Genomic DNA, 20,364 nt, shown 5'->3' on the forward strand with positions numbered 1-20,364 from the left:
AAGAACACACCAGACAGGTCAGAGATAAAGTTATTGAGAAATTTAAAGCAGGCTTAGGCTGCAAAAAGATTTCCCAAGCCTTGAACATCCCATGGAGCACTGTTCAAGCGATCATTCAGAAATGGAAGGAGTATGGCACAACTGTAAACCTACCAAGACAAGGCCGTCCACCTAAACTCACAGGCCGAACAAGGAGAGTGCTGATCAGAAATGCATCTAAGAGGCCCATGGTGACTCTGGACGAGCTGCAGAGATCTACAGCTCAGGTGGGGGAATCTGTCCATAGGACAACTATTAGTCGTGCACTGCACAAAGTTGGCCTTTATGGAAGAGTGGCAAGAAGAAAGCCATTGTTAGCAGAAAACCATAAGAAGTCCCGTTTGCAGTTTGCCACAAGCCATGTGGGGGACACAGCAATCATGTGGAAGAAGGTGATCTGGTCAGATGAGACCAAAATGGAACATTTTGGCCAAAATGCAAAACGCTATGTGTGGCGGAAAACTAACACTGCACATCACTCTGAACACACCATCCCCACTGTCAAATATGGTGGTGGCAGCATCATGCTCTGGGGGTGCTTCTTTTCAGCAGGGAAAGGGAAGCTGGTCAGAGTTGATGGGAAGATGGATGGAGCCAAATACAGGGCAATCTTGGAAGAAAACCTCTTGGAGTCCGCAGTAGACTTGAGACTGGGGCGGAGGTTCACCTTCCAGCAGGACAACGACCCTAAACATAAAGCCAGGACAACAATGAAATGGTTTAAAACAAAACATATCCATGTGTTAGAATGGCCCAGTCAAAGTCCAGATCTAAATCCAATCGAGAATCTGTGGCAAGATCTGAAAACTGCTGTTCACAAACGCTGTCCATCTAATCTGACTGAGCTGGAGCTGTTTTGCAAAGAAGAATGGGCACGAATTTCAGTCTCTGGATGTGCAAAGCTGGTAGAGACATACCCTAAAAGACTGGCAGCTGTAATTGCTGCAAAAGGTGGTTCTACAAAGTATTGACTCGGGGGGCTGAATAATTACGCACACCCCACGTTTCAGTTATTTATTTGTAAAAAAATGTTTGGAATCATGTATGATTTTCGTTCCACTTCTCACGTGTACACCACTTTGTATTGGTCTTTCACGTGGAATTCCAATAAAATTGATTCATGTTTGTGGCTGTAATGTGACAAAATGTGGAGAAGTTCAAGGGGGATGAATACTTTTGCAAGCCACTATTCAGTAGAGATAAGCAGAGAAGAATTTAGCTCATACAAATGACACCATGTATAAATATAGTAATTACAGAATGCTAAGCATCAGTTTTCTCTGTCAGTGTTTATCAGTTCTAAATCATGATGAACAACATTTAATTCCAACCGAGCACAGCATGAGCTCACTGAACAATAATGCTCAACTACAGAGGAGGGGAAAAGAGAAAAATAGAAATCAGCTGGTGGGGTGTTTGTTTGGAGTGGCAAGTCAGCTACTGATCAATTCTGAAACCTACACCACTGATGCCTTGTGGAGCTTCTATGAAGTTGTCTTTAAGGACACAGAAAGTGGAACTTGTGACACAGATCTGTCCATTTTCTTAACAACACATCCAGCAGTGGGTTACAGGTAAATCACAAGTGCAACTTTTCATTGCTTATTTTTTATTTTTTATTTTTATTTTTTACCAGAGAAGCTACAATCGTACAGATTCATTATTTGTGAATGTATCATTCGCATATGTTTCAGTGTTCACAAATGACAAAGTTTTCAAGCAGACCATGAAGGCATCAGCAGTGAAAAAGCCTGGGACTTGGGGGCGGGTCCCTCTCACAGCACTCTTATTTGTAAGGAGATGTTGAGTAGGAGATGTCTATAGGAAGCTTTTATATACTCACTGACCACTTTATAGGGTACAGCTATGTCTACTCCCATTTACCTCTGCTTTAAAGTCTTTTTTAATGAAAAATGTTTCTTGTTATTGTTGGCAAGAAATGTTAGTAAAATAAAATGTTATGAAATGTACAAATCATTTCATTATTTATTTACATTTATTTACATTTTACACAGTGTATCAAATCTTTTTTTTTTTTTTTTGAAATGGGGTTGTAGATGCACATATGCAATTAAAGTTAACTGCAGGTGCAGCAACAAAGTGGTTTACATGTTAATGAATCTATAATTGTGATCCGGGAACACAATGATATGATTCTGCATAATAGTTTTACTTAAGCTGCGTTAACTATATTTTGAAGGATGAATATGCATGGAGCAGAGGTAGTATGAGTTTAAATATCCAGGGTTAACCACTCAAAGCACAAGAGAGGTGAAGAAGAAAATGGAGGCAGGGTGGAGGTGAGTGGCAGGAATGGACAACAAGGAATAGCAATTTAAAAAAAAATGTTAATAACATGATATATGGTTTGGACAGTAGCACTGACAAAAAGGCAGGAAGCCAATCTGGAGCTGGCAGAAATAAGATTTTCAGTGAGTGTGGCCAGTTTGGACAGGATTGTAAATGAGTATATCTGAGGGACAGCTGAGGTTTTGCAGTTTGGAGACAAAGAGGCAGATTATGTACTGGGCTGACACCTGAAGGGGCAGCTGAAAGAAGACAGGAAGGAAGGAGGAGGGAGCAACTAGTTGCAAAAAGATTTAGAGGGGTAAGGAAGAAAAATAAAACAATAAAGCATTTTCCTGATGTATATGTAACACACACAGAAAAGATTCTAGGTCTGACCAACCGTCTCAGCCGTGGGCAAAAAGATGACAGTCCAGAAAATTCTAAAAGGTTATTTATTAACACAATAATCAAAAAGGTAAAAGATTGAAAAGTCAAGTGTCCCATTTGCGGATCAAGTAAAAACACAGTCCAAGGCCAGAGCCAGTTATGCCCCAAAGCCAGTTGCACTCCACACATTGACTTCAACAGGGTTATCGGTTGTCCTCTGAGACCCACCGCCCTGTAAGTAGATAGCCAGTGGTCACTCCAGCCTCTGCAACTCAGCTGCCTTTAGGCTGAGGTATACAATACAACAGTTGCACCTGCCTCTAATTAGTCCAACCCCCATTACAGCCAATGGCTGGTATGTGTAATGACACATATACAACCACTTCAAACTCAGTGCAACGTCACACAATAATATGGAGATGAATTAATACAGGCACATTAGTCTACGATGTTACAATACTGCCTAAGGGAAGCATGTATAATCGCCTGTATTTGTATAGTGCTTTACTCAGTCCCTAAGGACCCCAAAGCACTTTACACTACATTCAGTCATTCACTCATTCACACACACATTCACACACACATTCACACACTGGCAATGGCAAGCTACATTGTAGCCACAGCTGCCCTGGGGCGCACTGACAGAGGCGAGGCTGCCGGACACTGGCGCCACCGGGCCCTCTGACCACCACCAGTAGGCAAACATGGGGTTAGTATCTTGCCCAAGGGTATTTGGCATGCAGCCAGGAGGCAGCCTGGGATCGAACCACCAGAACCACCAATGTAAACAGAATTGGTCCTAGCACTGAACCCTGTTGAACTGTGTGAAGAGGACTCTGCTTTTACATGAGCAAATTTGAGTCTATTAGATAAATGTGATATAAACCACTGCAAGGCAGTACCTGTAATGCTTTAATCATTTTAATAGAATATTATGGTCAACAGTATTGAAAGCTGCACTGAGGTCTAGCAGGACAAGCACAGAGATGAGTCCACTGTCAGAGGCCATAAGAAGATCGTTTGTAACCTTCATTAAAGCTGTTTCTGTGCTGTGATGAGCTCTAAAACCTGACTGAAACTCTTTACATAAGCCATTCCTCAGATCATTTGTTAGCTGTTTGACAACTACTCTTTCAAGAATTTTTGATATGTAAGGAAGGTTAGAGATTGGCCTATAATTAGCTTAGACCGTTGGGTCTAAAGATGGCTTGTTAAGCAATGGTTTAACTACTGCCAGCTTGAAGGCCTGTGGTATATAGCCGATTATTAGAGATAGTTTGATCATATTTAAGATCGAAGCAATAATTAATGGCAGGACTTCTTTGAGCAGTCTTGTAGGAATGGGGTCTAAAAGACACGTTGATGGTTTGGAGGAAGTAATTACTGAAGTTAACTCAGAAAGATCGATTGGAGAAGAAGACTAAATGAATATCAATGGTACTCAAAGTAGGTGTAGATAATGTTACATCTGTGGTCACTGGGATCAGTGGAAACTTCAGAGGTAGAGGAGGAAGCTTTCACAGTGATGTAAGTCACAGTGTCGCCACCATCATCATCACCAAATGGGTGTTTGGAGTGGCAAGTCAGCTACTGATCATTTCTGATGATCAGTAGCTGTACTATATAGTACTGATCAAGAAAACATTATTTGTCATTAAATCCTTCCTTTCGTGTTCGGGTCAAATTCGACTGATTTACAACTTAAAACACTCATAAATATTGTGTTTTACATCTGATTTCCTCAAGGCCTTATGACATCCTCCACACTATGCACTTGAACATATAAAAGTGATGATCACCTCTTTCATTGAATTATGAGAGTTTTAATCATCCGTGTTACATCTGTGGTGTTCCTGGTGGTCAAAAGTGACCGCCATAGGAAATGAATGGGAATCCACTCATTCAGCTTTATTGATGGATTTGCAATAGTTAAAAATAGGTGAAAAACATTTGTTTTGCAAAACTCCAAAGTAGCTGATCACAATAAAAGAAACACAATTTATATATGTGCAAAACACCAAAATGAACACGTTTGTCGATATAATGATAAATAATCAGGTCACAGTTTAATCATCAGCCTAATAGCAGTTGGAAAATGGCTCTGTATCCTCCTCATGTGACAGAGGCTTTAACATCCAGCAGGCTGACAACAATACCCCATCAGCATTTTGCTATTGAAGGGTAAAAAATTGTTCTTTCACCACGCATCATAAGCATCCTGCTGCACTCTCTCCTTTCTCATCTGTCCAACGTTTCTGTAGCCTCTGCACCAGTAGGTGACAGTGTTGCGCTGAAAAACAAAGGTTTATGAATTTATTTGTTAGGACATGACAGAGAGACGCCATGACAGTAGCTCAGTGTGTTACCTGTAGTTGTACATAAAAAAAAAATTCATTTGTATGAAATTTCCATCTGCTCACCTTTAGTTTTTGTCTATGCATAAAGAAAGGTGACACCTGATTATGTACTGAAAAAACCGAAACTGGCGTAAGGAACCAGTGACTGAATAAAAGTCTTTTTTTTATTGGTTTCTGTTAAAATCAGTTTACAATTGCATTTTTTCTCTCCCTGCTTTTCAACTTCAATCAGCTTTTATTTGCTTTTTCTTGTTATCACTCTCGTTGGACTGGTTTAAAGAAGTTCACTCTTAACCAAATTATTAGTTGTTCAGTTCAAGCATTCTGCAGGATGCAGATTACATGAAAATTACAACCAGGAATCAGCCATGAAGCTCCTCCTCCCAGCACACACCAGAACAGTGACTATGGGTTGAAACTGAAAAGCAGAACTCACGTAACATCTGCTTCTATCTTTTTAAATTCAGCAAAAAGAGAGCAAAGAGTTCAGTACAAACAGATCTGCTCAAACTAGTTTAAGGTTTAAGATGAAAGAACAGGAAGTCAAACTGGAGAGAATAATAGAGACTAGTTTGCAGTCTATTATGGTTCAGGTGTGTGAGGAGTCAGAGAGAAACAGAGCAAGAAAACAAACAATAAAATCAATCTTTAAAAAAATCCGTCTTATACAGCCAAAAAAAAAAAAAAAAGACAAATAGGTACAGATAACAGTTATAAAATTGAAAACAACGTTGGTTACTGTGTCACAAACAAACAAAGAGTAAAACAATCAAATACATTAAAATAAATTTAAAGGCCAAAGAAGAAGCTGTTATTCTGATTATGCTGGCCTCCCCCTTCATGTCTGAAGCTGTTTACTTGTCATAACTCGACATCTCAGTCAACCTCCTGAATGCAACATTCACAGTCTGAGAGTCTTTTCTTTATGCAACTGGACAAACTGTTTCACAGAGTTTACGTTATTTTTAATTATCTAACTAACTGCACATGAAAAAGATTTTGGATTCTTAATATGTGATAAAATCAAAATATTTTAAATATTTTAAAATATTTTAAACATCAGTGGATTCATTTCTGTGGTCAGTTGATGTTGAAGATGTTGATCAGTTGGAGTCTCCATTGTTTTCATAGTTCACTTCGTCTCCATGGTTATACACCTGTGGAAAACAACAACATAACTAAGATCTTCTCTGATGTTCGTACATTGTGATGCTCTGATGTTTTCCATTTATTATTAATATATTTGTTACATTTTGAGATCTCTAAAGATAATGTAGTAGGTTAAAAAAAAATTGGTACATATTTACATTTGGGAAAAGAGAGATTACCCTATTCTATTTTTATGATTTAAATTATTATTATTGTTCTATATGCCATTATGTCAGTAGATGTTACTCTTCAAGTGTATCATCTCAGAAATAAATGTGAATATAGGTTAAATTATCTGAATTCATTTACATTTATTTTGGCTTTGAAAGAATGATTTATATAACTTTCTTGTTTTTTTTAATGAAATGTATTTTATTTGCAGAGTAATTGGGATTAATTTGATTTGTACTGTTTACATGAGAGAATGAGTGAACTGTAGCTCAGAAATAAATGAGCTCTGGCCTGAGCAAGATGCTAGCCTTGGTGTCCTCTTTAGTAATTCACAGTTTTTATATAACTAATTATGCAGTGCTCCCAGGCCTGTGTGTCACTTGCTGTCGATCCAAATTTCCTCTAATTCTGGTGCCGGTAACAGTAACAAATAAAGGTTATAGAGGAATATTGAGTGTTCAGATTCACAGTGTTCTCTTCAAGCTTTGTTTTGTTTCCTGAAAAGACAAAACAAAAAAATTATAGAGCAAACCGTAAAACTCAAAGCTTTCACACCACAATATATATTATTATTTATTAGTAAATCATTTTTTAATAATAAGTAAAAGGTCCTTTATCAATAAGAAATTATACAGGAAAGCAACAAAGACAAGGCAGATTTTTACTTATTCTTCATGAGCATTATTATGATGATAAATTCAGCAGAATTACTACTTTAAACTACTTTTATTACTACTAATAGCAATGAGTGCGGGTTTAGTGGTTTAGTGGTGAACAATTATGGTGTCCCACATATTAAGTTTGGTGGAGGGGGTTATGGTGTGGGGTTGTTTGATAGAATCTTTGGGCAATTTCATGCTCACAGTTTAGTGATGGCTTCAATCTCTTCCAACATAAATCTGCACCAGTGCACCAAACAGGGACCATAAAGGCATGGATGAGCAAATTTTAAAAAATTTAAGCAGCCCTTTTCTCCCCAGTCCGACCGGGCTAAAGCTATTACAAAAGCTATTGGGGTGTTTAGCTACTAGTGATGGGTCGTTCGCGAACGAAATGGCTCTTAGAGCCGGCTCTTTGAAGTGAACGACGCGAGCCGGCTCCTTATTGGGAGCCGTGAGGTTTTTTTGTTTTTGTTTTTGTTTTTTTGTTTTTTTTTCTTCTTTCTCTCACCCTCTCTCTCGCCCTTTTAAACTCCGCATGCGCGGCCTGTACTTTGCGCTGGGCAGAGGGGGGAGGGGCGTCAGTTACACTCGCAGTAGCACAGGAACAGAGCCAGAGAGAAAGAGAGCGAGGGACAACAATGGCACATTAGAAAGGTATAGTAATCATCCACTATTTTCAGTTGCAGATGATAAAGGATTCAGAAATCATGCAGGCCCATATGACAGAGAATGTGCATCTTTTTTTTGTTTTAATATTTTAATTTATATTTAATTGTGTTGTGGTTTGCAGTGTTTTGTGTTGTTTCACGTTAAATTTGTTTAAAAGGAAAAAGCTGAAAATTTAAATAGTTAAAAGTTTAAAATGTAAATAGTTGTTTTTTGTATATGATTTATTTATTACATTTTATGTGGAGTGCATAAATAAAGTATATTTATGGTGGCCCTTAGAGACAAAGCACGTACAAACTCCAAAACACGTAAAAACTCAGAAGCACGTACAAACTCCAAAACACGTAAAATCTCAGAAGCACGTAGAAAAGACAACAGAAGTGCTCCAGGATGCTCGGGCGCAGTGTTGAGCTTTTGTTACCTAGTGGCTACACAAGCCAGGAAGTATCAACAACCGGATTTGGTGTGTGGTAGTAACAGGTAAATGAATTTTTTTTTAATTATTTGAATAAATATGAGTGCTTGTCTATAAATACACAAACAATACACACATGCTTTCAATTGTGTAATTTAAGTGATCTAGGTAGCTCTGTTTTGGAAGTTCAGTTAAAGCTAGAAATGTGTTTTGGAGTTTGTACGTGCTTTGTCTGTAGGGGCCATATATAAACATATATAAATAAAACCACATTTTTTTTACATTAGTAATTCCTTTTGTGCATAATTTTATATTATTGTTAATGATTAAATAATTAAAGCAACAAAACAACCTGAAGAGCCGGTTCGGAGCCGAAAGAGCCGGCTCTTTTTAGTGATCCGAGCCGGATCTCTATAAAGAGCCGGAAATCCCATCACTATTAGCTACAGACGGGAGGCCGTATTCCGTTGTGCAAAACAATGGATTTAAACTATGATGAACGTGCTTGAGCTACGCTATGATATCCCGTTGCGCGTCCACTTCAGTGACAAGATCGTACCCAGGCACGTATGAGCAGGAAAAGTTTAAAGTTATGGCTGAACTGTCCCAGGCATCTTCTGTTGCCCAACTACAAACGGGTGGACCTCCAGGTCAACAAAAAGCTACGTGACCGTGACAGCTCATTATATCACAGCGGAGTGGTAGATACTGTACTGCCCTATATTGCACCTTAATTTGTTTTTATATAAATGCGTGGAATAAGTCTTGAGTTGAATGATTTTAATAGGCAAAAAAAAAAATACTTTAAGAAGTTAATAAATAAATGTTACAGTTTTTTCTTTTTTGCTGATTCAAAAATTGATCCGATCCATGACTTAAAACCGTGATCCGAAGTAAGTGCATATGAGAGCATGAGGGTGGGAATGGATGTTTGTATCTGTGTGTGCCTGTATGTCTGTGTCTATATGTCAGGTTGGGTATCAGATGCCACCTCTCTGAGGACAGCTCAGGCCCTCCAAGGTTTGGAGGCCTATCTCCCCCCACCACTTCCCCTGCCGGGGGCGGACTCCCTCAGACATCGGTGCGTTGGTGGTTCTTTGTGTCCGGGGGTGGGCGTCCGGGTACACACCGGCTCACTCCTTGGCGGCTGCTTATCGGGGCCTGGAGCCTGGGGCTCGCTTGGGCCACTTCGGAGGTGGGGTGCCCCCGGCCTCTCGGCCTGGGGCTCGGTCACTCAGGCACAGCTGGCTGCCGGCGGAGCTCACGGGCACGTCACTGCAGCCCCCCCTGGCTTCTGCTCCGTGGCTGCTGGGTGACCCCTCATCTGGGACTCTCCTCAGCTCTTTCTGGGACGGTGGCACGGCTGCCCCTCTGTTGGTCTTCCTTGGTCTCTTGTGTTCTGGGGGCCTCTGGATGTCTGGAGTTTTGATCTCCTCCATACCTGCTTCATGCCCTGGAGGACGGGGCAGTGGCCCCCCACACCCTCTAGCAGATCATTACATGAGGGAACCTTTTAAGAAAACAAGCGCGTCCATGCTCACAGGTGTACACACGGGTGATCACACACACAAACTACACCCTTTTTGGCTCCTACCTCAATGCACACTGTGCTGTCGATCTTACGTGCTGCACAATAATGTTTAATATTTAGTATTTACTGTCATATTCCCATATATCATTGTGATGTGGTTTATTGTATTACTCTCGTTTTCTTCTGCTTGTTTTCTTTTTTCTTTCTCAACAGGTGATCGATATATGTATTTTTTTTTTTTTTTTCTGCTTATTCTGTTGGTTTTTGTTTTTTGCCCTTCTCCCCCGTCCCTCTTCTCAACTGTTTTTCTTTCCCTCTTTCTTTCTCCCTTTTCTTTCCCCCAGTCAAGTCTGTCCCGTATTCAGCAAGTGAAAATAAAATAAAGAATAAAAGGTGAATCAAATGGACCATTACGGCAAAGCTGGGATGGTCAATTTGGTAAAGAAAATCCGTTGGGCATCTTTCTTCGCCTTTAGACAATAATTCTGATGGCAAAAGAGCCAAACGGGACAGGCAAAAAAAAAACCAAAAAAAAAAACCGTGATCCGATCCGAACCTTGAGATTTTTGATCCGTTGCACCACCAAGATTATCAAGAGCCTTAATGTTGCTTTTGCTCAGCAGTGGTTTTTGTCTTGGAACTCTGCCATGCAGGTCATTTGTGCCCAGTGTCTCTTTCTTATGGAGTCATGAACACTGACCTTAACTGAGGCCTGCAGTTCTTTGGATGTTGTTCTGGGATCTTTTCTGACCACTTGGATGAGTTGTTGCTGCTCTCTTGGGGTAATTTGGTTGGCCGATCACTCCTGGGAAGGTTCACCACTGTTTTATGTTTTCACTATTGTGGATAATGGCTCTCACTGTGGTTTGCTGGAGTCCCACAGCTTTAGAATTGGCTTCATAACCTTTTCCAAGCTGATAGATCTCAAGTACTTTGTTTCTCATTTGTTCCTGAATTTCCTTGGATTGCATCATGACGTCTGGCTTTCAGGGATCTTTTGGTCTACTCCACTTTGTCAGGCACTTTGTGCCTATTTAAGTGATGTCTTGATTGAGAACAAGTGTGGCAGTAATGAGGCTAGGGTGTGGCTAGAGAAATTGAACTCAGCTTTCGAAAGATGTGACACACCGCAGTTAATTTATAAACATACAAAGTATAGGAAATCGGGAAGGGGGCAGACACCTTTTCACACCACTGTAGTTTGGTTTTGGTGGCAATATGGAGATAAAGGGTAATCTAATCTAATAAACTGTTAAATGATGGATACAACTATATTACATGACCCAAGGAGTCATATGAGCAATCAGCTGACATGTTTCATTCACAACTTGATTGTGGTATTTTTTCTTAAAAGCTCCATAATTTACATGAGTTATCTGTTACGGCCAGGTGGCCGGTACAAAGTTTGGACCCAAATGCAAAACACAATGTGGAGCAAAAATACGTTTTCACTGGTTTATTTCAGGAACACAGAATTTCAATGGCGAAACGTGAGTGAACACAGGGATTGGCCGTGAAAAGGGGGAGTGCGTGATTACGAGTCTCAGGAGGGGAAGGTACTGAAACTGAGGGCGAAGTCAGTTAATGGTCTGAGTGGGCTAGGAAAGGAAAGGAATAATACTGTAGTGCTGCGGCTTACTTGTGAGTGGAGGCAAAAAGCTCAAGAGGAGCAGGTTCTCCTGTGACCTGAGTTCCAGTGTTGTGGATGAGCCGGCAGGCAGGAGGACAGGCAGGCGAGCACGGTGAGTGTTAGTGAGTCCAGAGAAAATGTGATCCCAAAATTTGAGAAGATCTTCATAAGGTGACCAGCGTCTGAAAGAGGTAAGTAGCAGAAGGTAGCGTGGGATCATATTGTGGCTGTGTGGAGTGAGAAGATAACAAGGTAAGTACAAATAATGAACACACGAAACAAGGAATTTCTAAGAGGCCTGTTACCACCATAGGGTAGCTGATGAACTGGGGGAGACGCTGATCTTAAATATCCCTCCTGCTGATTGCCAGCGATGAACAGGTGAGGGAGGCAGGTGTGGACTGAGCTCGACTCTGAAGTGTCGGACTCCGTGGAGTCAAAACAGCGTGGAAAAACCACACACTCACTCAGATCGTAACATTATCAATTCATTTAATGACTAGAGATAATAAAAATGTACAAAAATAGAACTGCATGAGAAAATTGTATCCATATTATATGTTGTGTCCATACAAGTTAGTAAAATGCATAGAGGGTCTGAAAGATTAGTTAAACCTTCACTTTTCCTAATGACCAGCAGAGAGGGGACAGCCTCTGGCTGCAAAAGGTCTTTGAAATATGAAGCTAAAAAGCTGCTGTTAAGTGTGGATTAAAACTTAGTTTTAATTGAAAATTAGTTTTTTTAAACTATATATACAGTGGGGCAAAAAAGTATTTAGTCAGCCACCGATTGTGCAAGTTCCCCCACTTAAAATGATGACAGAGGTCAGTAATTTGCACCAGAGGTACACTTCAACTGTGAGAGACAGAATGTGAAAAAAAAAAATCCATGAATTCACATGGTAGAATTTGTAAAGAATTTATTCGTAAATCAGGGTGGAAAATAAGTATTTGGTCAATAACAAAAATACAACTCAATACTTTGTAACATAACCTTTGTTGGCAATACCAGAGGTCAAACGTTTACTATAGGTCTTTACCAGGTTTGCACACACAGTAGCTGGTATTTTGGCCCATTCCTCCATGCAGATCTTCTCAAGAGCAGTGATGTTTTGGGGCTGTCGCCGAGCAACACGGACTTTCAACTCCCGCCACAGATTTTCTATGGGGTTGAGGTCTGGAGACTGGCTAGGCCACTCCAGGACTTTCAAATGCTTCTTACAGAGCCACTCCTTTGTTGCCCAGGCGGTGTGTTTTGGATCATTGTCATGTTGGAAGACCCAGCCTCGTTTCATCTTCAAAGTTCTCACTGATGGAAGGAGGTTTTGGCTCAAAATCTCACGATACTTGGCCCCATTCATTCTGTCCTTAACACGGATCAGTCGTCCTGTCCCCTTGGCAGAAAAACAGCCCCATAGCATGATGTTTCCACCCCCATGCTTCACAGTAGGTATGGTGTTCTTGGGATGCAACTCAGTATTCTTCTTCCTCCAAACACGACGAGTTGAGTTTATACCAGAAAGTTCTACTTTGGTTTCATCTGACCACATGACATTCTCCCAATCCTCTGCTGTATCATCCATGTGCTCTCTGGCAAACTTCAGACGGGCCTGGACATGCACTGGCTTCAGCAGCGGAACACGTCTGGCACTGCGGGATTTGATTCCCTGCCGTTGTAGTGTGTTACTGATGGTGACCTTTGTTACTTTGGTCCCAGCTCTCTGCAGGTCATTCACCAGGTCCCCCCGTGTGGTTCTGGGATCTTTGCTCACCGTTCTCATGATCATTTTGACCCCACGGGATGAGATCTTGCGTGGAGCCCCAGATCGAGGGAGATTATCAGTGGTCTTGTATGTCTTCCATTTTCTGATGATTGCTCCCACAGTTGATTTTTTCACACCAAGCTGCTTGCCTATTGTAGATTCACTCTTCCCAGTCTGGTGCAGGTCTACAATTCTTTTCCTGGTGTCCTTCGAAAGCTCTTTGGTCTTGGCCATGGCGGAGTTTGGAGTCTGACTGTTTGAGGCTGTGGACAGGTGTCTTTTATACAGATGATGAGGTCAAACAGGTGCCATTCATACAGGTAACGAGTGGGGGACAGAAAAGCTTCTTACAGAAGACGTTACAGGTCTGTGAGAGCCAGGGATTTTCCTTGTTTGAGGTGACCAAATACTTATTTTCCACCCTGATTTACGAATAAATTCTTTACAAATCCTACCATGTGAATTCATGGATTTTTTTTTCACATTCTGTCTCTCACAGTTGAAGTGTACCTCTGGTGCAAATTACTGACCTCTGTCATCATTTTAAGTGGGGGAACTTTCACAATCGGTGGCTGACTAAATACTTTTTTGCCCCACTGTATATAGTATATATATATATATGAGCATTTAGAATTTACACACTTGTAGTTTCCATCATCTATTTCTAATGGTCTTTACTTATTATCTCTTTCCCACCATTTTCTCCTCCTTTTCTTCATCTACTCCACCACTGATGCTCTCTTTCCCCTTTTTCTTCTCACCTCGAACTTAATCTCCTGAACTGAAGTTAGGGCTTGAACACACCAAAGCATGCTCCAAGATGCTTATTTATTCCCATTATTGTCACAATTAAAAGTCTCCAGAGAGCTGACAAGGGTGATTTGTGCGACTAAACAACAACAGGTGGAGATAAACTAATAATATGCCAGCTAATCTTAGGTTCAAGTGTCCTAAAAATCACACTTTCCCTCTGATAAACAGTTTGACTGAATTCTAAAGTGCCTGAGTCATTAATAATGTTATCCTCAACAAGTCCCTTCAATATGGCCGTCGTCGTACAGAAATGAGCTTCATTGACTTGTTTTGGACTCCTTCCCCACAGCCAGAGTACATAGATGTGGATGCTCCACACCTTCATCATGAGGTAAACAGTAAATGACACATAGCGTGTGAGGTGACTCAGATTTAAAATATTGCAAAAATATTTATTTGTCAAGTTGTATATTTTTGATTTACTAATCAGTGTTGATGTAATTAAAATATTTTAAAATGCCTGTGTGTACAAAAACATTTGTATACACAATCACAAAGTGGAAGAGCATATTTGGGTTAGTCTGATGGTGAGGATCTCTGTGAACAGCCTGTTAAATTTTTGTGAGTCTCAGTGGAGAAATCCGTATTGCAGAGTCTAATGAGATGAACAAACAACTGTTTTTTGGTTTTTTTTTCATCAAGGTCCATGTACAAATGTGAGTCTAAGTGAGGAGATATGAGCGTGAATATGTCACGGTTTGCCAGGGAAAGCCGTGGGGATGTGGGGGAAAAATAGGACCCAAAACGCACTGAAACGGTGCGTTTATTTACAGTGCGATAAATGATAATTAATCCCCGTGCTTTCCCTTTACTCCCGTGTCGTGTCTTCCCTGAAAAGTCTTTGTCTTTGTGCTCTCCGCTCAGGTGTCTCAGCACTCCACACGTCTCCTGGGGAAACAGAAGCAGCCGTTAAGACACAATACAGCTGCGTGCATACACATACTAACTTTACTGAGCTTTAAGACTAACGTGGAATCTCACGCAATTATCCCGCACTGAGGAGGACTCAGCCACACTCTCAAGTAGCTCCCCTGACAATGCTTCATTAGCTGCAGGTGTGTGTACTCATCCGCTTCAGGTGTGGCCAGCTTCCAGACGGGACACACCCACCAGGCCTGCCTGATCCCCAGTGCTCATCCACACCCATACACACACCCACTTGCCTGTATATACAGAAGCATGGAGAACACAAGAACAGCAGCAGAGTGCAGCAAACATGCATAATATAAAACGAGTCCACAACCGCTCATGGACACTGACAGAATAAGACTCGTGAAATTTTAAACAGAAACAAAATTCCATGTAAATGATACTGCTTTGTGCTGATTGTGTTACATATGATTGTGATTACATATATTGTGAAGGATAAATATAAATCCTTCAGATTTGTGTATCCGTAACAGTTCTAATCGTCTAATGAAAATAAAGTATAAGTAAACTTTAACTTGCAGACCAGATTCACAGATACATTTATGATATTCACTCTATAAAGGTTTTTCTATCTTATGTTGGTTAGATAGATTGACACCCAGTATGAGTTTTTCCATTATGGTCAGATCAATACAGTCTCTCTATATGGTTTTAGTTTTTACTAACCAAAACAGATACTTTTATCACTCTATTATTTGAGAATAAAATGACAAATAGATTTTCAGTCTGTTATTTATTTTAAATGTTGGTTAAAGCTTGGTACCTTATAGAGTAAATAATGAATCATTCATAAGTTTGTATAACTGGAGCTTGTGTCTCATCAGTAATGCTGATGATGTAGAAATAGGAGAGACACTGTAATATTCTACTGTTAAAAGTGGGGATTAAAATATATGCAGAGTAAGAAGGGGGAAAGACACACTCTGTTTTGCCTCAATTTCATTTTCTTTAATAAATGAAACTTAACATATAAAGTGAAAGTACTTCAGCAGAGTCAGTCTGTTAGGTCTGCACTCGCTGGCCTCGGTGACTCAGAGACTTATCCCCGTGAACAAAGCAAGACACTCAGAGCTCAGTCCATTTTAACTTGCAAGAGAAGCCGGTCTGGTCAGGATCTTGGAGCTACAAACTCCCCACCTGATCTCAGCCAACGTAAAAAAAAATACAGTGTCCCCTCGCAGCCTTTTATTCAGAGATATCAGTTACAGAAACACCCCATTGTAAAACCCATAAGGTTTCTCCTAAGAGTTAAGGCACTGTGTGTGTGACTGTATGCACGTATGAGCATGTGAGTGCATGTGTGTGTACGTGACTCTGTATACGTGACTTCCTGCTAGTCAAATGCGGTTACAGCCGTTTTACAACATCTATAGTCATAAAAGGGTCACCTTCCCCCACCCCCCATACATCGCTTAATCCCTTTAATGGTCCACCATATACAAGCACAGGTGAGCTCATAGTAGTAGGTAGTAAACATTCCTTCTGAATAAGGAAACCAGAACCTTTACATGCAGTGTGCCTGCAGTTAAACACTATAGCTAATACCATCCCCCACCATCCTAGATGTCGGGGAGGGACAGAAAAATATCTGAACATGCAGTTTAAGAAAAGGTTTACAGTTTTAAAAACAACAATGACAACTTTTATCAAAATCACTCCATCACAGTCCTTCATCATTATTACTGTGATATTAGCTAATTTTGGGTCCTAGTATCCAACACACTTTGTAGCTCACTACTCACTCACTACTGTGATATGATGCAATATTATACTCCAATTGACCTTTTTTAAATGCTTTTTCATCTTTAGTGTTCTGAAAATATTTCTGCGTAAGGGAAAAAAACAGATAAGTGGATGGATGAGTGGGTGGCTGTCCACACATGTGAAAGTGAAAGTTTTGCAGTGACCATGACTTTCACACTGCATTTCATTCTACTGCAGCCTGCGGAAAGATATGCCAGAGACTGAAAGAAATTATCAAGCTCTTTTGTAAGTAACCTTTTACTTTCTTTTTTCACCCCATGATGCTGTGAACTACTTATTCTCTGCCATGCAATGTAATAATACAGATTACAGATAAATTACAATCAGAGTACTTTATTGAGGAAATAGTTGATTTAGTATTAAATATTAAATTACATATATATGGTTGACATTGAGGTGCCCCTGTTATCATACTGGACTTTGTTGTTTTCTCTGTGTCTGCTGTGCAGATAGTAAGGCTGTGGAACTTTTGCAGTGCGTACTTGTGCTTTAGAAGGAGGAGTTGTGCAGGCAGGATTGATTTCCTGCGTCATTCAGTGGCGCATTTAGTTTTTCTCATCTTCTCACTGAACTGAACTGAATAATAATACAGATTAGTATCTCTTGGGTATTTTTTCAGACATCGAGTGAAAGTTTTTGTAGGGCAGCTGCTACTAAAGAGAGCTTGTGATGCACATTCACCTTCTGTCTGTGGATGATGTGCTGAAAATGTTCCTTTCTGTTTCTTGATCCTTCTTAGAGACATGGAACAGGAACAAGGTGAGAAAACAAGTTGATTTTTCAAGACTGCATTTGTTAAGTTCATTAAACTGCATTTGGTGATTATAAAAATCATTTATTGATACTTCTACCATGATAATTATGAAGACACACCTTGTTTTAATCCACTTTCATTTTCTGTTATAACTGAAACCATTTGTGGCGGGGCGTGGCCTGCGGTACCGTGCAGGGAAGGTGGATGCACCTGCACGGCATCCGCAATCATGTCCCACCGACTTAAGCATAGCACTGGGTCCTGTGATGGTGTTGTTGTTGGTTATGTTGAGCTGGCAGTGGGAGAGCTGCAGCTCTGTGTGTGTCAATAAAGGATGCAGAGCATGTTCATGTCACCGGGTCTGCCATGGTCATTTACACTACCCTATTAAAATGAAAGCACTGCAGCAGAGTCGCTGATTTGTGATTACTCCAGTAGTTTCAGCACATTTGGGGAGATCCTAATCAGCACCCTTAATAGCCCATGTAAAAAGCCACTGATAGATGATATAATTTTGTTATTTCTTTCACCTTCATCTGGCTCAAGTAGTACAAAATGATGATACAGGTGAACAATGTACTTAAATTTCTTTTTCTTTCATCTTTAGTTTTGTGGAAAAAATTCTATGTCTGGAAGGCGGGAAGAACAAATGGAGCTCATTCTAAAATTGTTCAAAAACTCGAAGACATCGGCCACACTGAGGTGGACTCTCCTGAAGATTGTGACTACCTTCTAGGTTTTTGTCCTGTTGCTTCACGAGTTGGAACAGACATCACAGAGGCTCTCAACAACAAACCTCGTAAGAAATGTAAAATCACACTAGTTTTCTTTTGTCATCACAAGTAAAGGGAAGTAATTTAAATCCCTGAATGTTAAATTGGTATCACGAGAAATGTCATGGTAAGAAATTGTAATTTACCTGTATGTGACCTACTTACATTAGTTGTCTTTTTCTCTTGTGTGCCAGATGGGAAGCTCCTGTGTGATATTCAGTTGAATAAGTAGATGAAAAATAATGAATGGATGAAATTATGTAAAGGGTTATGAAGAAAACAGTTGTATTTAATACAGAGCCTCATACAGTTTTAATGTCTTACAGCCTCAGCTCAATATCTAGTAACTTAACTAACTTAAATGTTTTTTCACTTTTCCTGAACCATCTGATCCCACTGTCTCTGTCCCTATAGTGCGTAAACCAGTGATTCTGGTGGTGATGCACCACACTCATGAAATTCATCGTGCTGTAGGCAAAAGCAGCAGACAGGTCGACGACCCAGATGTCTGCCTCACTGTGGATTGTCTCTTTTATGATGGCACCCTCCTTAACTGCAGTCTCAATGACAACATGTGGGCTGACATCCAGAAACATTTTGGAGTTACTCAGGTACTGACTAGAAATACTTATCTAATATTGATCTTTTGAATAAGGTAGTGGGTAGGTAGGTATGATTCAAACATTGCAGTTTGTTACAAATGCTCCAGTTAATTTGTTATTTGTATTCTAATTTTTCTTCTTCCTTTTAGGGCTCTGACTTGCTGACCAGGATAGTCAATTGTAAGTGTGACTACAACCATGAATTTCCAATTACAACTTTTTTTTTTGCCCCAGTTTTACATTCAGATTAAAATGACAATGTATGTAGTTCTCCCACCTGTGAAATTTCTGCGAAATTAGCTGAAAAGTACCTCAAAAGTTACACAGAACAGATGCGAACTGAGGGTTTAGGTACACAGGAAGACATTAGGGCAGAATGGACACACCTTTGGAACACAACTGAACAGACCAGACATGACTGTGGAGACAGAAAGGGATCATAAAACATGATAGCTATTGCATTACGAAAGCACACAGATTAAACTTAATCATAACCTAGGAACATGAAGTAGAATATTAAAGAATCAAAAGAACAGAGAATACAATACAAGGAAAATAGCAACCAGCTAAAGTTACAAAGAAGCCAGACCTAAAAACCAGAAGTTCTCAAAACACAAGGAACCGTAACCTCATAAATTCAAAACACTGGGCCAAAGACCCACATATGAGCTCGAGTCCCATCCCATTCTTAATCCATAGCATTAAATATGATATTGACCCAACCTTTTCAAATATAATTGCTTCATAGCTTCAATAGCTTTAACTAGACATTGTACAAGGTTTAGAATTGTGTTTATGGGATTTTTTGACCATTAATCCAGAAGCACATTTGTGAAGTCAGACACCGATGTTGACAGCAATCTCTGACTTTACGTGGCCTTTATCTTTGCTGCTAAATTGCTGTCGTTCCCAATCACTTCCACTTTGTTAATTCATTCATAATGAGAAAATTTCACAACTGAATTTGTTGTACCAGTGGCATCTATCATGGTACCACACTGAAATTTACTGAGCTCCTGAGAGCGACCTGGTCTTTCGGTCTTTCATAAATGTTTGTAGAAGCAGTCTGCATGGCTGGGTGCTTGACTCGATAAATATGAGGTTAAGAACGTGATTGGAGCACCTGAATTCAATGATTTAGATGGGCCCATGAAAATAGAAACTTTGATATCATTATTATTATTATTATTGTTTTAATTGCAGTTTCTGCCATTTGCATTGTGTTTTGTATTTTATATATAATATTAAAAAATACCATCTTTAATAATCTTTGTTTTTTTTCATTTTAGGGATAAAGAACCATCCACTGATTGTAGCACTCATTGCATTCATTTTTGTCACCATTCTACTAGTGACACTTTCACAAGTAGACAAAGTCGAGCATGCTCATGCTGAAGGCACTAACAAGTCGTCAAGTACAAATGTGTGAAATAATTCTGCTGAATGTATTTTCATAATTATGCTCATAAAGAATAAATACAAATCTTTCCTGCCTTTGTTGCTTTTCTGTACTTTATCTTATTGATCTTATCTTACTGACCTTTTACTTATTACTAAAAACATGATTTACTAATAAATAATAATAAATATGGTGATGTGAAAAAGTGTTTTGCCTCATTCCTGATTTCCTATTTTTTGTCAAACTGAAATGAGATAATCAATCAAG

The 20,364-nt window shown here is 39.8% G+C and overlaps 1 protein-coding gene and 1 long non-coding RNA gene across 3 annotated transcripts; one reads left to right on the forward strand and one right to left on the reverse strand.

Moving 5' to 3' along the window:
* Positions 1-3,631: 3,631 nt before the first annotated feature.
* On the reverse strand, positions 3,632-12,042 carry LOC146502036 (uncharacterized). 2 transcript variants are annotated; one of them, XR_014869634.1, is made up of 4 exons: positions 11,575-11,621; positions 11,309-11,481; positions 6,861-6,889; positions 3,633-6,229 (listed from the first exon to the last, which is right to left on the reverse strand). It is a non-coding gene; the product is annotated as an uncharacterized LOC146502036 (long non-coding RNA). The 2 variants fall into 2 exon arrangements; XR_014869633.1 differs by having other exon boundaries at positions 3,632-6,229; positions 11,309-12,042.
* A 4,535-nt stretch (positions 12,043-16,577) lies between these two features.
* On the forward strand, positions 16,578-20,307 carry LOC146502037 (uncharacterized). Its single transcript, XM_085134296.1, has 6 exons — positions 16,578-16,794; positions 17,309-17,328; positions 17,931-18,122; positions 18,511-18,707; positions 18,848-18,878; positions 19,988-20,307. Exons 1-6 carry the CDS (start codon positions 16,760-16,762, stop codon positions 20,125-20,127), a joined length of 615 nt encoding a protein of 204 aa, XP_084990422.1. The 5' UTR covers positions 16,578-16,759; the 3' UTR covers positions 20,128-20,307.
* The last annotated feature ends 57 nt before the right edge of the window (positions 20,308-20,364 follow it).

The sequence above is a fragment of the Neolamprologus multifasciatus genome, chromosome 15 (assembly GCF_963576455.1).
Source record: "Neolamprologus multifasciatus chromosome 15, fNeoMul1.2, whole genome shotgun sequence".
NCBI classification, from domain to species: Eukaryota; Metazoa; Chordata; class Actinopteri; order Cichliformes; family Cichlidae; genus Neolamprologus; species Neolamprologus multifasciatus.

Bases quoted from the DNA above. Each gene is read 5' to 3' on its own strand.
- LOC146502037 (XM_085134296.1), top strand. From the start codon at position 16,760: ATGCCAGAGACTGAAAGAAATTATCAAGCTCTTTT. The intron at 16,795-17,308 runs GTAAGTAACCTT...GATCCTTCTTAG, and splicing joins AGAAATTATCAAGCTCTTTT to AGACATGGAACAGGAACAAG. The intron at 17,329-17,930 runs GTGAGAAAACAA...TTTCATCTTTAG, and splicing joins AGACATGGAACAGGAACAAG to TTTTGTGGAAAAAATTCTAT.